The sequence below is a fragment of the Aphelocoma coerulescens genome, chromosome 3 (genome assembly GCF_041296385.1).
Source record: "Aphelocoma coerulescens isolate FSJ_1873_10779 chromosome 3, UR_Acoe_1.0, whole genome shotgun sequence".
Taxonomy (NCBI): domain Eukaryota; kingdom Metazoa; phylum Chordata; class Aves; order Passeriformes; family Corvidae; genus Aphelocoma; species Aphelocoma coerulescens.
In genome coordinates, this window is record NC_091016.1 from 39,005,948 (window position 1) to 39,029,203 (window position 23,256).

The 23,256-nt window shown below is 37.9% G+C and overlaps 1 protein-coding gene across 2 annotated transcripts in view; it reads right to left on the minus strand.

Annotated features, from left to right (window-relative positions):
- Positions 1–23,256, minus strand: part of ZFAND3 (zinc finger AN1-type containing 3) — a 135,455-nt gene that overhangs the window by 27,619 nt on the left and 84,580 nt on the right. For both annotated transcript variants that reach the window (XM_069009835.1, XM_069009836.1), the window contains exons 4-5: positions 19,785–19,964; positions 8,935–9,000 (exon numbers count right to left, since the gene is read on the minus strand). In XM_069009835.1, the coding sequence (XP_068865936.1) occupies positions 8,935–9,000; positions 19,785–19,964 (246 nt within the window). The remainder of the gene's footprint in view (positions 1–8,934; positions 9,001–19,784; positions 19,965–23,256) is intronic.

Sequence of the window (23,256 nt, forward strand, 5' to 3'; positions counted from 1 at the left end):
ATTTTGATAAAAATTTTCCCAAATGCATTGTGAGAAGGTTCTGAAATGTACAGCTAATCCATCTTCAAAGTACACTTGGTTTTAATTCCATTACCTTAAATAAAGCTTAAGAATCAGTTTGTATTTTGATTGTGTTACTTTTTCTAGCAATTTTCTCAGGGCGGGGAGGGGGGGGGCAGGGAGGAAACGACCAGCCCTGGCATAGGACACAATTCCCATACATCTGATTGGTGTCTACAGTCCACCAGAAGTCAGGCTGGTTTACTAGGCAGTTCTTACTGCTTGGAAAGGAGATGTTTGGGAAGCTTCTACACTAATCTGAACCAAAGACCAGAGAGAGGAAGAACAGATCAATGAAACTTGGAGGATACAACCGTACATGCACTGTCTTGTATCTTACATACAGCTCTTCTTCAATCCTCTTTTGCTCCAAGATGTTGGTCTCATTAGTTATTAGCTATTTGTCAAAGTTCATGTTACAGAAATAATTTGGAACAGAAACAGGAAAAAGACATGACTTGTATGTTCACTGAACCGTCACGCAAACAACTTCCTCACTTTGTAGGAAGATACACTCTCCCTGTGTATGTTCAACAGACTAAAGAATGCTTCCAAAAGATTCTAAAATTATTTTCATATATTTCTAAAGTCCTTATGAAAAATAGCATCTAAATGAAAATACTGAAAACTAGCCCTTAGAAGTTGTCTGATGCTCACCAAAATATTTAGCCAGAATAAAGACCTTCACCAAGAGTCAGATGAAATCTGTGGGGCACTGCTCTCATGTCAAAAAGTACAACAGGAATCGGATCATGGATTAGCTCCCTGAAGGTTCAAGTGTTTTAAAATAGTAAAAAAATAAAATTTACTTAAAAAGTATATGTAAGTGGCTATTTGTTTCAAATATATTTCGGGCCAGTTATTTAATGCTTGACTTCATTTAAAATATCTCCAGTGCAATAAAAATAACAAATTTTAAATTATAAATTAAAATACATAATTATAAATTTAAAATTATGTGTCTCATTTGCTAAAGCGTACCTGTAAGGAAGCTGTCTGATCTGAACAGATCAGATCAAGTTGCTGACTGCTGAGGTAAAATCAATTCAGTTCTTCAGCCTGACAGGAGTCAGGTCTTTAAAGTCAATGATCTCAACTATTCTTTGTGACATTCTCCATACTGTCAAAATTAAAGCAAACCCTAGGCTCCCCAAATCCTGTTCTTGTAGAGTGTGGGTGAGAAATGCAAGATGTATAACCCTGATTTCTTTACCTTTGAAATTCATGGAGATGTGCTTTGTTTAAAGTCGTGAGATGCCATTATTCCAGCAGTCTCTGGTTACAAAACAAGGAATTCAGAGCTGTTGGAAGCACAATGTTAAGTAAAGGTAATAGTTATGTATTCTTTCACAGTTAACTATATACCTACTGTCTATGGTCATGTAATTGACCATAGAGGTTTTGAGAGTTCTGAGAACTAAACATGGCATGAAACCACAAAAAAAATAATCAAGGTAAAGTTGCTTCATTTTAAGCAAAATATACATAAAGGACAAAAGATTTCCTCTTCTGTTTCCACAAATTGAAGATAAATCCTTCGTCATAATTCCCTAAGACTTTGGTAAAAAGATGTGGCAATATCCGAATTTTAAAAGACAATTTTAAATGCATAGTTTTGTATTTGGCAACGATTTCACCAAGCAGCCTGAAAAACATCAGCCCATAGAGAAAATGCGGTGCGAAAATGTTGAGGGCAGCAGCACACGTTTTTTCAGGACAGGAGTGTCTCATTTACCAAAGCACAGGTCATTTATCCTGCTCATGGCCCAGGAGAACATTGCTGCATGCACTGTTCTCCCAGCTCTTCCTTTGCACTGACCATTCCAGCTCTCCCACCCTTCCAAGAGTCTCTCTCCTGGCTCTCCTTGGCAGTGCTTGAGGCACTAAATGCTTGCCTGTACTTCCAGACCTCAGTTCTCATTAAGTGCTATGAATGCTACTGAGGTTACACTAAGTATCTCTACACACTCAGATCATATTTGTTTTCCATTAGGGTCACTGAAAAAAATTAGGTTGGAAGGGATTTCTGGAGGTCATGCAGTCTTGGTCTCCTGCTTGATGCAGAGTAAAACATCAAAGAAATTGGATCAGGTTGCTCAGGGCCTGGTCCAGCCCATTTGCAAAAATTTTCAAAAAGACTTCACAGCCTCTGTGGGTACCTGTTCCAGTGCCAATGAGAGGGGAAAAATCTCTGTCCTTAATCAGCCAGCTATACTAGCTGTGTTCCTAACACAGCTAACCCAGACAGTGTTTACTCCTATCATCTGGTACCTTTACTTTGACATTTAAAATTATTTTCCTATTGGCTGACAATTCAATGTGAACTCCTCTCAAGAGATCATCCTGTCCTATTGACCCAACTACATTTTCTTCCAAGTTGTTCTTTTTCATGGGATTCAGAATATGGAAAACAGATGAAAAATTTGAATCAAGAGCAGCAAAAAGATAAAGGCAAGTGAAAGGTGAGGAATGGACTTACACAAAACGAGAAAGTCTTAAAGGGGTTATTTGGTGAAGAATGAAAAAGCAAGTTTCAAGGGCTTATCTGAACTACACAAGATAAAACAAGATGAATTTGGGTGATTTGAGAGGATAAATAAAGATAGTGGGAATAACAGTTTTAGGTGCTTGGAGGACATTTTCTGTTAGGATGCTGAACTTGGACTGGCCTCAGACAGCTGAGAGAACTATAAGATACACAGAGGTGTGTATGTGAGCTCCTGCTGGGAGGTCGCACAGGCCAGGAGGCCCTTATTTCCCCATCCACAGAGAGATTTTGATTATTGCTTTTTACTTCTATTTTACTAGGTTAAGGTTGTTTCCTCCCCACAAGGGAAAAAATGGTTGATTCTTACAACCTATGAACCTCTGAATAACCAAAATCTACCTGAATTATTATACATTTCTGCCACTCACACCAGCATACACCAAATCCCACTTTCTACATGAGGTAGTGTCCTGGTTTCCACTGGAAAAAATTTCTTCCTTGTACCTGGTACAGTGCTGTGCTTTGGATCTGGGATGAGAATAATGTTGATAACACACTGATGCTTTAGATGTTGCTAAGCAGTGTTTACAGAGAGTTAAGGGCTTTTCAGCTTCTCACCTCACCCCACCAGTGAGAGGGGCTGGAGGGCACAATAAGCTGGACAGGGACACAGCCAGGATAGCTGACCCCCACTGTCCAAAGGATGTTCCATATCTTATGGTGTCATGATCAGCATACAAACTGGGGGGAAAGCTGGCCAGCGGCTGCTGCTCAGGAACTGGCTGGCAAAAATTGGAAGCAAGCAGTTGTTTTTCATTTTCATCACTTCTTTTTTGGGGGTTTTATTTCTCTGTCCTTTTTGCTATTTTCCTTTTATTACCATTTATTATTATTTTAATTATTAAACTGTTTTTTAAAGGAGTTTTCTTTCTTGGAGATCATGTTCGACTGCCTCCCATGCTCTTAAGAGAACTGATCTGAGTTAGTGTGGTTTTGGGGAATACAATGTTATAAAAGGGGAAACATTAATAAGCATGTAAGCCATCACGTTCATCTATTTATCTTATTCCACAACAGTAATTTTATTTCTTAAGACCAACAGTCCTTTCAAGAATGACTTCAACAGACTGATAAGAAAAATGAATTAATCCTAAATAAAAATTACTGGCATGGTTTACCAACATCTTCAAAACATTGTCTCTAAAGTATTTGTAATTTATCTATACAGCATGTGAAAGAGGGCTTTCACAGCCACGATACATTTTTCATCCCTTTGGCCACTTCAACTATCTAGCTTCTTCACTTGATGATCAATGCAAAGAAAAGGGACACGTAGGAGCCACTAAGTATGAAAGTTCATTTCAAAGTAATACTGTAAAAGTTTCCATTCATCTCAGTTTAGTGTACTTCAACACATGCAGATAAAAGTATTCCTGTTCTAATACTGTAAGATGATAGAAAAATAATTTATTTATTTTATCCTGGCCGTACCGAATAGGCAGGGATAGGAGTCACTGTTTTCATATGCTGTCATGCTGCTGCACGCCTTTTCATTTCTGAATGCTGTTTTTACCAGTACTTGGAAGAAAATTCTCTTCAAAAGTAAACTGCATGAGTGATTAACGTATGAACTATGAAGATGCTTGCAAAACTTCTCTTTAGATCAAAGCAAATATGGACTAAAATTCAAGGCATTTTTTCCACTGCAGTTTAGTAAAGAGATGATTTAGATGTCTAGCACAGAAATGTGCTAGACTGCAACAGATAAAAATCAAGAAAGACTTTTTTACAAAAAGAATATTAGCAATTATTGCGTGCTAACAAGCTCTTATAAAACTTCCCAGGAACAGCTGAAGTTTTTAAATTCAAGAGGCAAGGATCATCACAGCTATAGCTGACTTTTAACAAATGTTTTGATGTATTGACCCCAAACCCATCACTTTGGATTCTCCAACTAACTCAATTAGTTTAAAATGCATGGGATGCCTTCAATGTAAAAGAAAGTTCAGGTGAACCATCATATCCACTATTTTTAATGAACAAGGGTAGCTTTTTAAAGCCGAGAAAGGTAATAGTGGAAATAAATCACACAATTAGAGCAAGTCCTTAATTTTGTTTACAGCTATGACTATTATGATCCTTACCATTAGGAGAATTTTAATCTACAATAATAATAACACTTCGAGAAGGCTCTTAGATAAGCAGGAGGAGAGGAAACCAATCTGTCCATCCAGATAGATATGGGAGCACAGAACAGATAATCCAGCATGTCACAGAAATAGGCAATAAGCTGAGGCAGTAAAAGGCCATCAACATACATCATCTGATCATGGTATGGTGTCATCTCCCAGCCTCTATCAGCTCCTGCTGCATCAGTGCCAGTCCCAGACGCTCCATCCTGTTTGTAATTGCTGATGAGCAGCAATAAGGCCTCCATGCCTCAGCTCCCTTCCGTTCCACTTCAGCACCCACCTATTAGGTTGTAACTTTTATTTACAGCCTTGCTTGATGTGCTGTTCTATTAGTACAGCTGGGAACTCAGCCGAGGGAGGGGGAAGAGTGTCCCTAATGGGCACTATTATTGCTAGGGCTGGGTGATTTATTATGCTGCTCAAAGGCTGTTCTATCATCACTTTCCTGCTGGTGAGAGAGATCCAAGAAGGCTGGATTTCAACACAATGCCCTCCAGAAGTCAAAACACTAAAGAACACCTTAATAGTCCCTTGAAACACCAATGAAAGACCTCAAAGTTGGTTTAGTGCTATAAAGCCCCCTTCAGTAATCTTTTGTGCATTTTTTGCTCAGGAGCTTAACACTTTGGAGCAATTAAAAAAGAAAATCTAATTAGTGGTGTATAAGGTCCTTCTGTCCTTACTCAATACATAGAGATTGATTTAAAAAATGATCATATTAATGTAATGATTTCATGGTTTTGGCTCTGGCTGAAAATCTGTTTACTTCTATTTCCACAACTTGACCTTCCTAGAACTCCTCAAAGGCTGTCCTCTCAATTGTGCAAGTTCAATCTCAAAGCATTTGGATTCCTGGCACTGTTACAAGTAAGCACATGTCTCAGTACAAGAACATCAATAAATTCAAAACTTCAAAAAGGACCTGTTTAACCACTTTACTCAAGCAGTGAAAGAATTATTTCCATCTTCTAGACTCAAATTTTAAACTAGAAAACATATAGAGCAAAGAGAGAGATATTCATCTTGTACAATATAAACACCACCACACCAATCTGGGACAGATGTTCTCATAAAATGTGAGCTATCTACACACACAACTATACAAAATATTACATAACTATACAGATGCACGTTTCTCATGAACTGCTACTGAGAAACAAAGTCCTTAAAACCTCACCAACTTTATGGATATAATGTATGAATTGATTGTATCATTACCACATTTTATCTGCCTGTTTCTACCACCTTCTCTACTGCACAATTAAAAATTAACTGAGCACACTCACACAGTTCCATCAATTTTTTTCCAGGTTTCTTTAAGCTGCATGAAGATGTTATAAAATATGGCTGCTTAGAGTTGTGTAGTAAATCATCATTAAAGTTGTAGAGCAGAAAAACAAGAGTAGTATGCCACTTGGCACTGCACTTTCCCAACACAGGCACCTGATACAAATGGGATGTGGATGTCCTGCAGATTAGAGCAAGCCTCACAGTACCTGCCATCAATCATCATCACATTACACAACCATTAAGAAACAAATCAAAATACATAAGAAGCTATACACCGGACCACACAGTCCTATTTGTCTTCCTACAGCATCTTCAGACTGCCAGCTCTCAAAAACCTTTGAGGCATCATCCAAACTAATGATTGCAAGGCTTTATTCATTCTTTTCATTATAATCCTTGTCCTGTGGGTACACTGGAATAGAAATACTTTTTACCACAGTGATGATACCAGCGAACAGGAGGAAAACCCCCATTATTTGGTGTCATAATACTATTTTTTATTGGAACAGCTTCTACAGCATGCAGGTTGACAAGTGCATTAGGTAAAACCTCTGTTTTTTTCTCTATGAGAACTTTTCCTGTACCTTGGCATATTTATTGTTTTGATCTTTCTTCAATTGTTACACTCATGCTGATAAAATATGAAAGTTTTGTCTCTTTCTTAATATCCTGATGGAAACTTACATATAAGATAAGTAGGTCAAATTTCTAATTTTCTGTCTCAAATGCTGCTTTACGGAACTAAAGGGAAAAACTATGCTTGAAGGGTGAACAGAATTAGACAGATAAAATCCAACACAACATTCTTTCTTCAAAACTCTTCCAAGCAGAAGAAATGTAGGATACCTACAGAAAATAGGCTTATGAAAAATGTGTAGTGTTGACAAATATTGCTTGCACCATTTAAGTAGCTTCCTAGGAAGTGGAAGTGATTCTAGTGTGAAAGAACATGCTGATTTTGGCTGGGATAGAGTTAATTTTCTTCACAGTAGCTAATGGGGCTATGTTTTGGCCTTGTGGTTAAACCATGACAAATGTTCACCTACATGGCATGCTGCTCATGCCTGAAGATGTCACAGCACTTCTGGGTAGCATTTTGTAGCCAATGTTTTCTTGTCAATTCCCATGACAAGAAGGTAATTTATTTTAAAAATGAAAGTTTGCTGAAAATTCAGGATCTGGAAAAGAAAAGTAACTCCTGGTGCCAGGTTTATTTGTGTAAGGGACTACAAAGATAATATGTAGATTGCTGAGCACATAATGTAAGAACCTCAGGGGAAAATGAGGTAATACAAAATCAGTAGATTTAGTTGACTGAACATTAAAGTTATGGTATCAAATTAAGGTCATCTCCTCATCTTCTTGCAAAACACACTAAATGGAAAACATACAAGCATGTACAGACCAAACAAGCACAAATCGAAAATAAGAAAACTACTGAGCAAAGTTAGCCAAACATGTAACAGACATCTTTCATTGTCTCCTAGTTTCATCTGCTTTACTCCAAGGAGCTTTTACTGGTGCCATTTAACAGTCCAAATAACAAACTTTCATTTCTTTTTGCTAAGCACACACAAAAAAATTTTCCAACAGGACTCTCAGTTAACTGTATCTATAGCACCACAGCAAGCTTTGAAATTACTCTTCTAATTTCAGCTAAACCAGCTAAACATTACAACAGCTAACAGATAAAGAAAATACAATTCAGTAATACCACAAGCAAAGCTGATTAGTTTGCAAGGGATATAGTGGCAAACATTTCATCTTGTTTAGGTACACCTCCACGGCTACACAGAAAAGAAAATCCAGTCTTTCTGTTTTGGAGAACTATCTTCCAGTTCCAAACTCAGAGAGTTCTTTGGCAAACAACACACACAGCATTGCCACGGATTATCATGTGTTACTTGAGAAGTCTGCACCTGTACCAAGAACAAGGTAATGCAGTAACCTTCCTTCACTGCAGAATAAGCCAATTTGTATCACCACACATCTGCTGCAAGCTAACAACACCCACCTGTGGAATAACTACAGTTCAGCTCAACAAACAGTAACTTGAAACACGTTTTGAAAGAATGACTTCAGAGAAAATTTCCCTTGGACTCCTTAAAGAGCAAGAGCCCTTACTCAAACAGGAATACCCTACCTTTCTGCACATAAATGCAAATATAGGCAAAAATTATTTTGGAAACACACACTGCTGGAACATTACCGCTACCTACACACCCCCCCCTCCACAGGAGGTACGGCTTCCAACAGTGGTATAGATTGTGTGAGTTCTCCTTAATCCACACAAAATCAAAGCCTGGAGAAGACCTGAGCCAGTGCAGGTAACTTGGCTGCCTGACTGAGTGCACACATGGTTCTTCAGGACAGATCTGATGCAGAAGCAGCAGCTTCAGCCTGGCAATGACCTAACATGTCACTACTGACACCAGCTCTCTGTGAGACATTATTCATCTATATCCTGCGTGTAGAAATAAAGGCATCGAAAGAACCCAAAGCAGGTAAAATTTAGTCTCACTGCAAACATCAGCTGTCTATACTGTATCTTCAATCAGGGTAAGTCAATGTACTCCAAACAGTTTTCTACTCAGTACTCTTCATTTCAAGGGCAGGATTTCCAGAATACTGTCACAATCATTAGCCTTAAACTGATTACCCCTGTATGTCTTGTTTTTACAAAGATTAACTGAAAATACAGTATATTTATAGAATTATGTTTAACAGGATTCTCAGGTGAACTATCTGCCATACTAATCCTTTTATATGTACATTTCTCTCAGCAAAGCAACAATATTTATTTTCATTTGGCATTTGCCAGGTATGGTTATTACCCTTTACTCTGAAACTATAACTGCTAAATATAATGCAAAACCTAATTCCTTGATCCCGCAAAACACGTACCTGAGTCGCAAGATCTTTTGGTTGGTGTGGTTAACGAGGCATGAGCTGTACCTGTGCATGGCCCACCTGGAAACAGAGAAGAGGGTATGTCTCAAAACACCATCTATATTTAACATTTACAACCCACCAAGATTATACTTAGGAACATAAAACACTGAGGAGTGCTTGTCTTTGGAGAGCACATATGGAAGCAGTCTACTACTCTCTACTCCTTTCCCAGATGAACCTGAATGTCTTGAGGTAAAAAGATAAGATGAAAAGTTGGGACAAAGTTATACTTCTAAAAAATACTATATAAATATTTCAAGAGGCATTTTTAGGAAAATACTCATCGTAATTGCAATTCTAGAAATATATCTAAGTAACCCACAAGTAACACAAGGGACAAAGTGATCACTTCTCTGATATCAAACCTTGCTACTGACTCCAGTAAGATAACGACTTAGCCTCTCACATCTTGTTCTCATTATGTGTTCTAAGTGTGGCACAAGCATATGCTAACAAACTCTTCTCATGTTTAAGGTTTTTCAGCTCTGGACTCTTGCCCACTCATTTGGTATCTGCTTGGTGGTAAATTGCTTTCTGGCTTTTTTCTCAACATGCATCATCGTTGAGGAGTTCTCCAGAGATCTTGTTAAAATAGCAACCAATTGAGTATACACAGTGACTTGCAGTAAAAAGAAATAAATAAAAATAAACTCCATGCAGGGAAGCCAAGACAAATTGACAGTAGCATTACCAATGGTAATAACACATCATAGCTTTGAAAATTGGCTATTATAAATGGGAAGATGCTAGAGAGCCTGAAATTGAGTTAGACCTACTAGACTTTGGCTATCAAAATACCAATAATCAAGTTTGCACTGAACTGCCTCTGATACAGTAATACTTGCTGGCAATACAACAGAGCTTAGTATAACAGAATAACCTTTAACATTAAGTCTTCATGCACTGAAAAATACTAAAATTACTTTCCTCCCCCCCCTTTTTTTTTTCCCCAGTCTTTGCATATCTGGAAAGCAGCACTGTGACTGTGGCAATGTTTACCTTTTCAAGTATTTTCAAGCCTGGCCTGTTAGTAACCTGTTTCTTTTTGCTTCCCTCTGGGAAGCTCACTCTTGAAGTTTTCTTTCATTTCTCTTTTTCACTAAGTATCAGGGTCTCAGGCAACTTTGTCTACTCTGCAAAACTCATAGCATTGTAACACTGAAAAAAAAATAAAATTCTGCAGTTGCAGGGGAAAAGATGTGAAGAAGTTACTTTGGTGCATTTGATTTCAGTGAAGTCCACTTGGGAACAGAGTTTTACACTCTCAGTTTTCCAGAGAAGGACCAATAAACTTCTTGAGTTTTTTTGTTCTCCCAAGAAGTCCCCCCAGCAACACACACCATTTCAAACCTGTGCAATGGGTAATCTTTTAAGGGGTGGTTACAGTGGTCAAGAAACCAGTTCTTGGCCTGCAGGCAAACACTGAGGTCACTCATCAGGGCCTGGCCTGAGGTTAAGCAAAGCATCAGCACATGGGAAACTACTGACCATGACACAGGAAACTGCTGTTTGTGACAGGCAACAGCATAAGCAGCTGGCAGATGTTACAGACAGTACTGCAAGGCACTGTTGGATTCTGCTGGTAAGGAGAGAGCTGGTGAGAAATGGCTGAACTCCACAGGTAAGGGGATAGGTGTAGTGGGGACCTCTCTGTAGGGTCAAGTCTACATATGAGAAGAGACAAGCTTGCTTTTGCAGTGAGGACGAGTGGGAGTCCCGTGGTGGGTCCTTTCCTAGCCAACAATAAAGCATCATGGATGGATGGATGGATGGATGGATGGATGGAGCATCCTGGTATGACCAAGGTGGTGCTGGCTTCAGGCCTGACAGCACTGGCAAGCAACAATCTCTTCTCAACAACCAGCAATGGTCAAGTAAGCAGAAATAATTTTTTACAACATAGTATTTTCAATTTTTTTATATTCTGGCCTAGAAAAATTATCTTGATCTATGTTAGTAATACTATTACAAAAGGCTCAAAAAATGCCTAGTCTAAGGTTTGGTGCGTTCAGGAAGAAAATCAATACTGAAACAGAATCCTTACCAAGTTTTCTATTAAAACCTTCTGGATATTCAAAAAACTACAGAGCAGGTCTGTTAAGTCAGTCTCTACTTTCACACACCACATATTTGGTTTCAATACAGGATACCCTGTAAGCAATAAAATCAACAGGGTACGGAATTTCAATGAACTGACTTTAAATGCAGCTGCCTCTTAAAATGCAGCAGCTCTTCTGTAAATAATTTTAGTTACATTCTCCCAGTTTTCACTGAATAGACAGTGAGAGGCATCATCACTGTGGACTAACAAATAAGACTAATCCTTTCAATTATTGTACAGTAAATATTTACACTAGCTGATACTTTCAGTATCCAGCCAAATATAAGAACTTTATTTCTCACTCTCTAAAGTACAGTAAGTTGGTATGCATTCTGCACTTCTCTGTGTCAGAGTTTTTCTGTTATTTATTCTTCCCTCATTAGGTATGGCTTTCATACAGCTTTGATTTGTATAGCACAGCACCAGAGTTTCAATAAAGAATATCTTGGGATTTGCTTGCATATACACTAGTGCCTAATAACCAGTGAAGGCAGAATGTACTTTGCAGCATTTCCTTCTGCTACTCCTTTTGTTCCACCATTAAAAATGTCATGCATAATTCAGTACTATGGGCTTGACTGTGCAGTTCTATGTGGAAGTGACCACGTGGCATCTTTTGGTATACACAACTGCTAATTCAGGCATCTTTGTACTGTTTGAAACAGAACAGTATATTTCTCACAGCTTTGATAAAAATTCTATGTGTGAGAAAGAAAAGGGAAGTCAGATAACAATAGAACACCAGTCCATCTTGGCTATTCACAAAGGTAGGCTTATAACTTTGCATGATTCAGGATATATCTGCATCTTCACAGCCAAAAAGTTAAGTTTTTCAAGGATATTTAACTGTGCTACATAAAACACTTCAGTGCACAGTGAAAGGCCACACGTCTAGCTTCTAACATAACCCACAAGGCTGTAGAGCACTTTTTGCTCAGCACAAACAAAACATTAAAATGGAAGAACAGAAATCCCTTTCTATTCTATATCCAATTAACAGATAACACAACAGCTTCTGCTCCTGTTTTTTCCAGTGTATGGTTTCTGACATTTGCAACTCCTCTTTCAAACAAAAGCAGCCACTGCCCAGAGATAATGTAATCCCAACAGCAGATGATTATAAATGCAAAAGTACTAAAAGCTACTGGAGAAATTAGAAGAATTGTGAGAATTTTGAGAATTCTCAAATTTACAAATTCAAACATAGAATTAATAAAGGACAAAACAAGATCCTTTTAGTCGAACCTTATATATTAATACAAAAGGTCTTGTTAATGTAGTTGCTATTTTTTGGCTTTTGATATCCATAGTTTTCCATAACTTACTGTTAGCTGTACTCAAAATATATTGATTGGAAAGACAAACCCAATTTCTCTAAGTAATCCAAAGCAGTAAAATTGTATATATTGCTTATATTTCTGTGGATACATTAATATTTCTATTATTTATTATTGCAGACTATTTTAAATTCTGTATGTTTAAATATTCTTTTCGAATGCACTTCTGCATTGTCCACCTCCCTTCCTGAACTATGTTAACTGCTGCCAAGTAGCATTTGTCCTGAGGACATCCCTGAGTCAGGACAACTTGTTGTTTCCCCTTCCTGAAGTCTGTAAAGTGACTCCACTCAGTCAGAGCCTCCTGTGCAGGAAGAAAGTTCAATACTAGGAGTGTTTAACTCCCTCTTCTTGCTGTTCCAAGAAGCACTAAGTTTGAGCCCAGAGTACACACATAAGGTAGATTTGAACAGTACTTGGAAGCACTTACTGTGTAGACACAGAGATGCAGAATGGAACAAAACTAAGTTAGCACGTGAGTAAAAAGTCTAAATTACAGTAATGCATTGAAACAATTTCACATACCACAAAGACTGCAAGCCAGATAATGAACAAACATGAAAAGTAAGTGAAGGAGCCTGAAGCTCAGCAACATTTGATCACAGTAACGTAAGGACAGAGGAATTCCACCTTGAGCTTTTGGTACTGTCATGGTTCCTGCCCAGGTAAGCCACACTGACCCCCTGAAAATGCAACAGGCTGAAAGAAGCTAAGAGCCGAATTTCCTTGGACAGCAGTGTTCTAGCCAAGACAGGAACAATTTCATGGCTATTTGCAATACAGGAAAGAACCCACCTTGGGAAACATGTCCAAACCAGTAACCCAGTTATACATTTCCTCAACTGGGAGAGACATAATCTAATTAAATCTACACAACTGAGTCTGAAGACAGTCACTGATTATGAACACCAATACATAAACAAACAGGAACATAAACCTCTAAGTTCAGTCTGCACAGACAGACTATACTGTCTTTCAGGAAAAAAGGCAAAAGAACTTTACAACACTTACGAACCTTATTTGCTGCAGAATGGGCAAGATGCATGATCATCTAAGTGATGCCATTACTAAACACTTAAAAGGATTATATCACATAAAAATAATTACTTTTTAAAATCTAGTTTTACAAATCTGCCTTTAAGTACTTTTGTGGATTTTTTTCTGCATGAAGCTTTTGGAGAAGGAAATGAAACGTGAACTGCTTTGTTGCTGAATGGATGGTAAAATTAACAACTATAATGAAGTAAAGGGAGACAGGATTCAGATTCCACCCTCTTGTCTACTATTGTCCCACTTTGTTACCTGTTTTTTCTCAGTAATAGATGTGATATTCCCCTACTTTGTAGGTGTAAGTTGAACTGTAAAATGTGTTTTGAAACTGTGAAAGTTGAACTGAAAAAATGTTTTAAAACCAGCAGTTAAATTACATTTTTATAAGCAATTTTATTTAACCTCAAAAGCTGTGCAGCTCTAACCCACATTTTTCTTATGTGACCGTATTTCTGTTTCGTGTTCCACTGGATCCTTTCACTCTAATAAATGGGACCCTAGGATACACTGTCTACTCTGCAATGTGAAGTGACTATAAATCAGAAAGAACAATTAACAGTGGTATTACTTCCCTGGTCTTCATTATGTTTCAAATTATCATGCCACAGACATGGGAAGAAGGGCTCATTTCATAAATCTTTGTGCCAGATCTTTGCTTAAGTTGCTAGAAAACACAGATATTTTATATGTTCTTTATATGAAACTGAGACTGTAGGGAATAGATGGAAACTTACAGAAAAGGCTTCACTGAGGAAAAGATGATGAGGACAGTTTTTATTCAAATTTCTAACTGCCTTTATGTCCAGTACTGGCACCTAATGCTAGTGGCATTTCTCAAAAGACAACTCAAATAGCCCACAACTCAATATGGTTTTACATTTGAAAGCATTCTTACAAATTCCCAGAGAAAAAGTCCTTGTATTGACATTAAGTTATATGTATTTTGTGATAAATATTTAAAAAAACCAGATTCAATGACAAACCAAAAAACTGAGTTACTTAATTTTAACATTAAGAACAGTACCAAAAGACTATTTGTAAATAGCTTCTAATGAAAACAAGGCTAAAAAAAAAAATCCCAGACAATGTAAAACAACTTGTACTATTATCTAATTTAATAAAAGCAAAAGCCTGAGAAAATAGCTAATTATTATTCTGCAGCATAGAAACCCAAAGATGCCTATAACATCATAAAACAGCCAGGTGCATATGGTGTATTAGAGGTGTGATACAAGACACAAAGTTGACTACAATGATAAAGAACACATGACAATCTTGTGAGTTGATAAAGAAAATTAGAATTATTCACCACTACCCAGCTGCAGGTTTCTCAGTTATGTTTGGGTACAAGTTTAATTTAGTATTGGGTCATGTGGGTCAGGTAGCCTTCATTGTAGCACAGCACAATTTTACCAGTTACTGCATTCTTTTTGAATCAGAGAAAAACATAGAAATTGGTATGAGAATAAATTAGGTTAGCAACAAAGCAAGTTACTTTCTACAACCATTTGTGACATGACAAAACCAGGCAGCTAGCTTGGTCTGTTTATATATTTAATACTTAAGAAGTGGGTATGCACATAACTCTCAGTCAGAGGTGAGCCAGAAAACAAAGTTCCCCATTGACTGAATTAGGAAATAACCAAACCAAACCCAAAACAAATCAAAAGCACAGTCCCCACCCCCCAGAAAAAAAAAAAAAAAAAAAAAAAAAGAACTCAAAAAAACCCCCAAACAAACCAAGACAGGATGTAGAAAACTGACACCTACTGCAATAAGCAGGTGAGTTCTCAAAGCCAGGGCATTTTCCAAAGTGTGCAATGAATAACATCCAAGAACAACTGTCATTTAAAAAATCACTGTCCTTCCTTAAAAAGCACAAATTGCAGTTAAGGATATCATTATAATAACTCAAAATATGAAGTATTTTCAGAGCATACATAGAAAAGCTGTCATCTAGGACTCTGCTCACAAACCCAGGCAAAATGCAAAAACTGTGAAGTTGTTATAAATTGGTAGAAACCTTCTGCAGAGTGTCAGAGAAAAGGCCATTCAACAAGAAAGAAGCAAAGAAAGAATGCACTTGTTTATCCATTTTTCATAAAGTTATGTTGAAAAAAATGACATATATTCTTATTTTATTCCAAAGAGAAAAAATACCATTACTTTTTGAGTGCTATAGCCTATGTGGCTTTTTACACAGTCATGCTTCAACAAGCAATGAAACTCAGAGTATAAACATCCAATAGGTGCGGTAGGAAAAACAATCTCTCACCTTTCTGCCAGGTATCTTTTATAGAAGCCTACTGCATCTTTGTCTCAGGACTAGTACACTTCAAGTACATTCATTTCCCTAAAATTACTTCATAATTGGGGGTATTTCAGTGCTTTCAGTGCACACAAATTCTTAATAAAATAAACAATGTTATAAAGCATTCTTCTAACCTTATCTTGCAAATTTAAATGTTTGAGACAAAGATGTTTTAAACACTTAGTTTGTGATGTGCTATGGCTCAAATTCTGAAGGGTATACAAAACCTAGCCAGAATTTACAGACATCCAGTCATGAAATACCTTTGTATTTGGGCATCTAAAATTCAGCACACTGAGAGGTAAGGTGTGGTCAGTGATCCTCACCATCCTTCTGGGCTGAAATCTCCAGTGTATTTTCTGACATTCACAGCAGTTGCTCAGATGTTTGTTTATCTTCCTATAAATTCTTCAACGCAGGAATAAAGAGCATTTAACTCTTCTAGAAACATCAGATAATCCTTTTGTCCTTTTTCATTGTGGTTTTTTCTATTCAAGAAGGCCAAGAAAAGTTAAGCACACAATTAAAATAAAATCCTGTCAAGCGGAGCTAAAAACTACTGAAATACCAAATCTGATCAAGCTGCCAGAGTCAGTGTTCCTCACAGTGACATTTCTCCTGTCACATAACAACACAGTTAATTTCCAACCTGCACAGAACCAGCTTTAGCTCTGCTCATACAGTGACAGAAAAATGATGTGACAGCCCCAAAGAAAGCATTGAAGGCCTGAAACTAAGCAAAATTATTCCATGTGCAGTGTGACCTTTTCTTTGCCAAAATACATAGAACCTTGCTTAATAAGCTGCTTTTTTTAAGAATGTTGGTGGCTGAAGGTAGGTAGGGACAGAGAGAAGTGAGGGCTGTTGTCAAACCCATTCTTTCCTGCCTGTTCAAAATAATCAAAAATCTTGCCCACCCAATAGGAAAAGGGTATCTTTGACAGAGCAACTGGCTGATATAGTGACTGATACTGAAATAACTACCATTAGGAGCTCCTAAATGAAAGGGGGAGATGGAACGAAAAATGAGAACAGATGAAACTTATCTGCACCTAAAGCAGCAGCAGAACAAAAGTTGGACTGATTTAACTACCTGTTAAGAAATGGATCAGTAAAATCCATGCAGATCTAGACTAACAAGAGCTATACGAATATCAATATTACTCTTTGTCTGCAAGTTTATTTCAGGGAATTTACTGCAATTAGTGAGACCAGAAGGTTTTGGATAGAAACAGGCAACTCAAGAAGTATATGTGAAGGAGGAGAAAAAAAAAAAAGAATTCCATAGAATTCCCCCCCTGCCAGTTTCAACAGCATTTTTAAAAAGTCAGTAATCAGTATTATTTCATTAAAAATCAAACACATGTGAAGGAGGGGGAAAAAATTACTTGTTTCACTGTCTCTGGGTATAAATTTTTAACGCATTTTTGTTGACTGTAAATATAATGTTGAGAACTACCTTTCACCTATAAGGGGGAGAGATATTAATAGGCACAGCAGCCATTGTGGTAACTCTTCAGAACTGAGACTGCTGGGAGATTAAAAATCACTACAAGCTGGTTGTATATATAAGACACTCAGGAATGCAAATGCAACTCTCACATAAAATCAAAACAGTAACAAGAAAACACACAAATACTTGCATACTGCCAAACAGAACTCCTGCAAAATACAGTACAAGGAACTTTTCTCTGTATTATTCATTCTGTGTTAGAAAAAGGAATGGCTATTAAAAAACATGTACAAAACCCCTTTCTCTGATAAAGAGATTTCTATGGTTTTCTTCAGTTGTTGTAACCTGAATGACTTTAATTGCCTAAACGACTTGCTGCTATTTTGTCCCCTCTGTTTACCCTGTGGACTCAAGTACTGCGGCAAACGCCTTGATGCAAGACTCTCCTCAAAATCTTGAAAGGAAAGAGAGGTGAGTGAAATGAAACACAGACCAATTTTCACATACTTGGGTAGGGATTACCACAGTGATGCCACACAATTGATTTCTGGTGAATTACCACAATTCTATTCAGAACAGAACATAGCTGTACGTCATCACATGGCAGTGAAAAATATCAGTCTTTGAAGAACACAGCTGCACTAAGAGCAGTGCATACTTTACAGAATATGCTGCAAAATAAATAAACATTGCACAGAAAAAGACACCCTCAAACTAAAATCAAAAAGATGTTTAAGTTTGGGCATTCCTCATTAAAGGAAAGAACCTAGCACAATGTGGTCATTATCCATCAGAAAATCTCCATCTGTATATAATTATTTCTAACAAATGATATTAAGCTTCATTAAAGAGGTAGTAGGGATGTGAGAGAAAGAGAGCTGGAAATACATCTCTCCACTGTATTTCACTTTAAAACACACCAGCAGGAAGTCATAAGGAGAGTTTTTTTAATAGGCAATATTTTCAAATGCTCTGCAGGCTGTGTTGCCTAATATCCATCATGTTCAGTGTATGCACACAGGCTCGCAGCAATTCAGGATGAAGGACACTATTTAAGTTCTTTCCCATCCCTGTAATCACCTTCCTACTTACCAAATCTTTCTCAGTCACAACAGAAACACTTTGTTGTAACACAATTTCATTTCTACCTGAAAAAATTTTCAGAAAAGCTGACCCAATAAGCACTACAGAAGCACCCTGTGATACTGGCTCATAAGCAAGCAGGGGTGCTGAAGTCCCCTGCACCATGAAGGTCCAAATGTGTTGCTGAAGCATAATGTGTTTTCCTGAATTCTCCAGGAAGCTTGTTTTAAGGCCTTGTTTTTACAGCAGGCTACAGGTTTCCCCTGAAGAAGCAGTGAATAGAAGGAAGAGATGGAAGGGTGGTCAGCAGTGACCGTGTACGCAAAGGAGAGACACGAGTTACATGGCAAGTTTAGTCTTATGACAAGAACTAGTTACAGAACATTCACATCTGAACACTTGCATTTCTGACAATGTTCTCAAATACAATTAGATAACAACATCACAGTTTAAAAGTTTTACTTTAATCTATAGTCTAATAAACCACCACAATCCCAAAATGACATTTTATGCTTTGTCCACAGCCAACCTGCACAATTAAAAACTCTTCTTACCTGTAAACAGAATAAATACTTGGACAACTCAGCAAAACCATCCTATGCAAATAGTTAACACGACTGAAAGCAAGACTTTTTATTCCTAGTGATTTGTCAACATTGTTATTTCCAGCAGTTGCCTAAATGTTCAAGAACCAGAGTAGCTCTTGCAAATTTCCTACTGAAAACCAAGTATTTTCTTGCAACGTGTACATCTATTTACTGGCCACAACCTAAAGTAATCTGAGCTCACGGGGGTTTCTCTCCATGGAGCACCTTCTAAAATAAATCTACAACTGGAGAAAAATGAAGCTATAAATTACACATTGGAGCTTAGGTTGTAGAACGAAGATTTTAAAACTCAACAGATTAGATGCAAGATGAACTTTACACAGAGATTTAGAGTAATTTAAAAGTAAATTTTATGTCACTGTGTTTGCCAAGCATTCTAACTTACCTTTGGGGAGAATTTTTACCTGACAGTTCAATAAAGACAAAAGACAGGTCATGAAAGAATAGATAAATTACCACATAAAATAAGTTATATGCAAGTAGCAGTCCAGCAAATATGCATTACAGTCAGTGTTATGTGCAACTGCAGTAACAAAAAACCAACATGTTTAAAAGTCAAATTTCCCAAGGTACTGGTGTTGATGCTAGAATATACATATCAATTTACCACTAATGTGAGAGGGACTTTCTCACAATTAAATTCTTTCCCACAGATCAAATGGCTGTAAAGTTAGTTAAAAACTCCTATTTGTTCTTCAGTTAAAGCCATCAATGTCTATTTTGTGAATAGCTTCTAACCTTTCCCTTCACCCCAAAAGCCAGGCCATTTACTTCCAGAGGGAGTCAGTGAAACATAAACCTAAGAACAAAGGAAAATGTTCATGCCTCCTTTGCTTTCACTTAGGACTTGTGCACTTACATTCCTCTTTGCTCGGTGAAGTTACATTCAGTTCTGTCAAAAGTTGCTGGTTGGAGTTAGCGGCCTGCGTGGTTAGAGAGGTATTGCTGTTGTCACTGTTCGTTTCCCCAGAGAACAAATCTGACTGGCTGTTGCTTGTGCTGGGAGTAGAGTCCTCATCTGGCTGTTTCTTCTGGAAATCTATCAAAACCAAGATTTTATATGTCATCACACTTGCTCAGTCTAACCATCAAATTTTATGCAAAAACCCGCATGTAACAAAACTAAGCCCAAAACACTGCCAGAGGTATCCTTACTTTGATAAACACAAACAGTAGCCTTCAAATTTTTACTTCAGATTTTAAATACCTTGAAAGTTATTTGTTGGAGAAAAGTATTTTCAGAATTACACAAAGGTCTTGTTTCCCCAGCCATCCAAGAGCATTCAAAGCTTACCACAGCACACAGCACCATTTTTTAAAGGGTTTACCCAAAGCATGTACAGAAACATAAAGGGAGCAAACATCCAGTTAGGGAAGAACCAAGGCATGTAGTACAGTCCTACAGAAATGCTACATTCTCACTGCTGTTATACAAAATCCCACCAGTAACCATTTTGGCAAAGCCAGGGTAGACAGCTACAGTTCCAGGTTAGCACTGGGGAGCTGGTGAGGGTTTGCCTTTGCATCACTGGTTTGATGGGGATCTGGGGGGGAACGTGTGGGAGGAGGTGGGGGGAAGGTTGGGGTGTTTCCTCCCTCCTTCACTGACTCCAGCATTGGTACTAAAAGTTGCCCGCTGATCTAAGAGCAGATAATTAGGTATGGAAAGTAAATCACTAAAATACATTAAAACCGTGTACAACAATTTGACTTCAAAGCTTTTTGCTGTTGGGGTTTTGTTGTTTGTTGGTTTGATTTGGTTTTTGGGGTTTTTTTTTGGTTGGTTGTTAGGTTTTTTTTTTTATTAGCGAGTGCCAAGTCACACTTGTCTCCAAATTGCCCCCACAGTACAAATCCCATGTGTTTGACACGACACCTTCAGGCTTACCTTGCCTCCAAACCAGATTCAGGTTTGAGGGGAAATATTTGCAAGTGCAAATCCCCCATTGAAAGATTCTTCCCAAATCTGCAGTGCTGATATCTGATTGACTATAGCATTAGTCAACCAGCTACACTACTGGATTTCAGTCTGGCACACTCTGCCTCTGAGAAGCACACCTCCCAACCAAGTAAATTTTGGTTTGCTTAATGTCTAGTTCTCTCACCTCTTCGCTGTAAAGCAGCAGCTGAAGTGCACCACCACTTGGTATTTAAGTACATTTTTTAAAAATTACATACAAGGGTAGAATTTATTCAATACACAAATACACAGATAAATCAATATTTGCTTGCTCATTATTATGTCATGACAGAGAAGAAAACAGAGCAGTCTATAAATATTTGCAGATGATGATGTGTTAGAAACACAAGTTGCCAACATGACTCGCTGGGATTGGGAAGCACTACAGCCAAACAGTCCCTAAATGCTGATTTAGGATTTAAGTGATTTGCCAGAAAAATTAAGCCTTAACTTCTGCTGTGGAAGAGTCAGCCAGAAGTCCAGATAAGAGAGGAGCAAGCTCAAAGCTGGGGAGGAGGAGGAAGAGGAAAAGACAGGAAATCATCTACCTCCATAATACAGCTCTGAAAAAACAGTGGGATGCTTTTTGTCAGGGATGAGTTACAGGATTCAGGAAGATGTTCTACTCAGGCCTCACTACTTATCAACAAAGTTTAACCCAAATTTGGCTTCTGGATTTTATTTGTGTGTTTGTGCAATCAAGAAGGCTTCAAGCACTTTTCTGCACCAGCCACAATCAGGCAGCTGCAGCAACTGTAACAGTTCAGAGCTGCCACAGCAGCAAAATCCACCGTGGCAGTGAAATGCTCTTTGCCTCCGTGAACCCATGACCTTCTGTTCAGAACTAACTTTTACTCAGACTGCAAATCAATTAACTTTCGAAAAGTTTTAGCCTGCTCAGTTGAGTGGAACCCAAGAATACCTCCTGCCCCTGTTTTAACCCTTTCTTCATTACAGACAAGAGTACTTGAGAAAAGCCTTAAGACCAACGATCCCAAGCACCCAAAACACAAGAACTGTAACTGAAGCTGCCTTGTATTTCTTCCATGTATTGGGGGGGGCATTTGGCTTCTGTCAACCGGGACTCTCATTAACACAAATAACTTGCGGATCACCTTGCTCTCCCTGCAAGCGCCATAAGGCTTGGCAACACTTCCAGGAGAGCTGTTCCTGAATAAATCCAGTTAAGCCTTAACTGCTTAACAAATAAAACAAAAATGCACACATGATACAGGCAGGACCCTGGCAAGTTTTGAAAGGTAAACTTTATCCCAATTAAAATCATAATGCAATTCTGTTGACAGAACAATGACCTCACCTAAAAATCTCAACAAGGAAAAACCAGCACAAGAGTTGGCAAGACATTAATCACCATTTGCAGAAGTTCCTATTTAATTGGAAAGGCATGAGAAACACTTTAATTTTTTTTTTCATTTTTACTGAGACTTTCACTATGCTAGCAAAATCTGTGCCAAAACACACAAAGGTGACCAAAAATCCATCAAACCTGCATTGCCCTTTCCTAGTTAATGAAATGCATCTTTGCAATTTTTAACACAAACCTTTTCCATCTGTCAGAAAAGATGTTTTCTTTTTCTTCTCGACAGTTTCTCCCTTTCTCCACTGCCTTTGGGTTTGGCGGTTTTGGTTTTTGGGACTTTTTGGGGTGGCTGTGGTGGGGTTTTTCTTATTGAACTGCAAAGCACCCCATTGTTAACTGTATGGCAGAGTCAGCATCAAAGTAAGATATGAAAATTTGCTATTTCCTGCATGGGGGAATAGTAGAAGGAAATATCTATCAATAAACTATTACTGCATGGGAGAGAAGCTGCTAGGAGTAAGCAACTGTCAGTCAAGCTCCAAAATCCTTTTGCTTCAAAAGCATTTTGCTGAGTTCAAGGGTTACATACCCAGTATCTCAAATAGTTGTGCAAGAACAGAGTATCTCAGCCAGAGCTCTCAGGCACTGGATATTAACACTAAGAGCGTTATTTTTGTTTTGTTGCTTGGTATTTCTTTGTAAACAAAACAGCCACTATGTGAATACACAGACATGATACAAACATTTCATATTCTATATATGCAGTGAATTCTAATAGCTTAGACTAAAATGAAGGCAAGAAGCTGCATTTGTTCCCAGACTTCAGGTAAGAAGTTCTTTTGCAGGATAATCTTTTGCCCATTTTTATTAATAAAATAACATTAATAATGAAAGCCATTGCCTTTACAGCTTCTGATTCTAACCCATAAAACCAGAGCTGCCACACAAAATCACACCTTCTGCACAGCCCTACTAAATCTTGCAAGTTCAGTTGCCCAGTTACTGTTATCAGGTTATGGTAAGCAGCCTGAAAGAGCCTGTCTTCCCAGC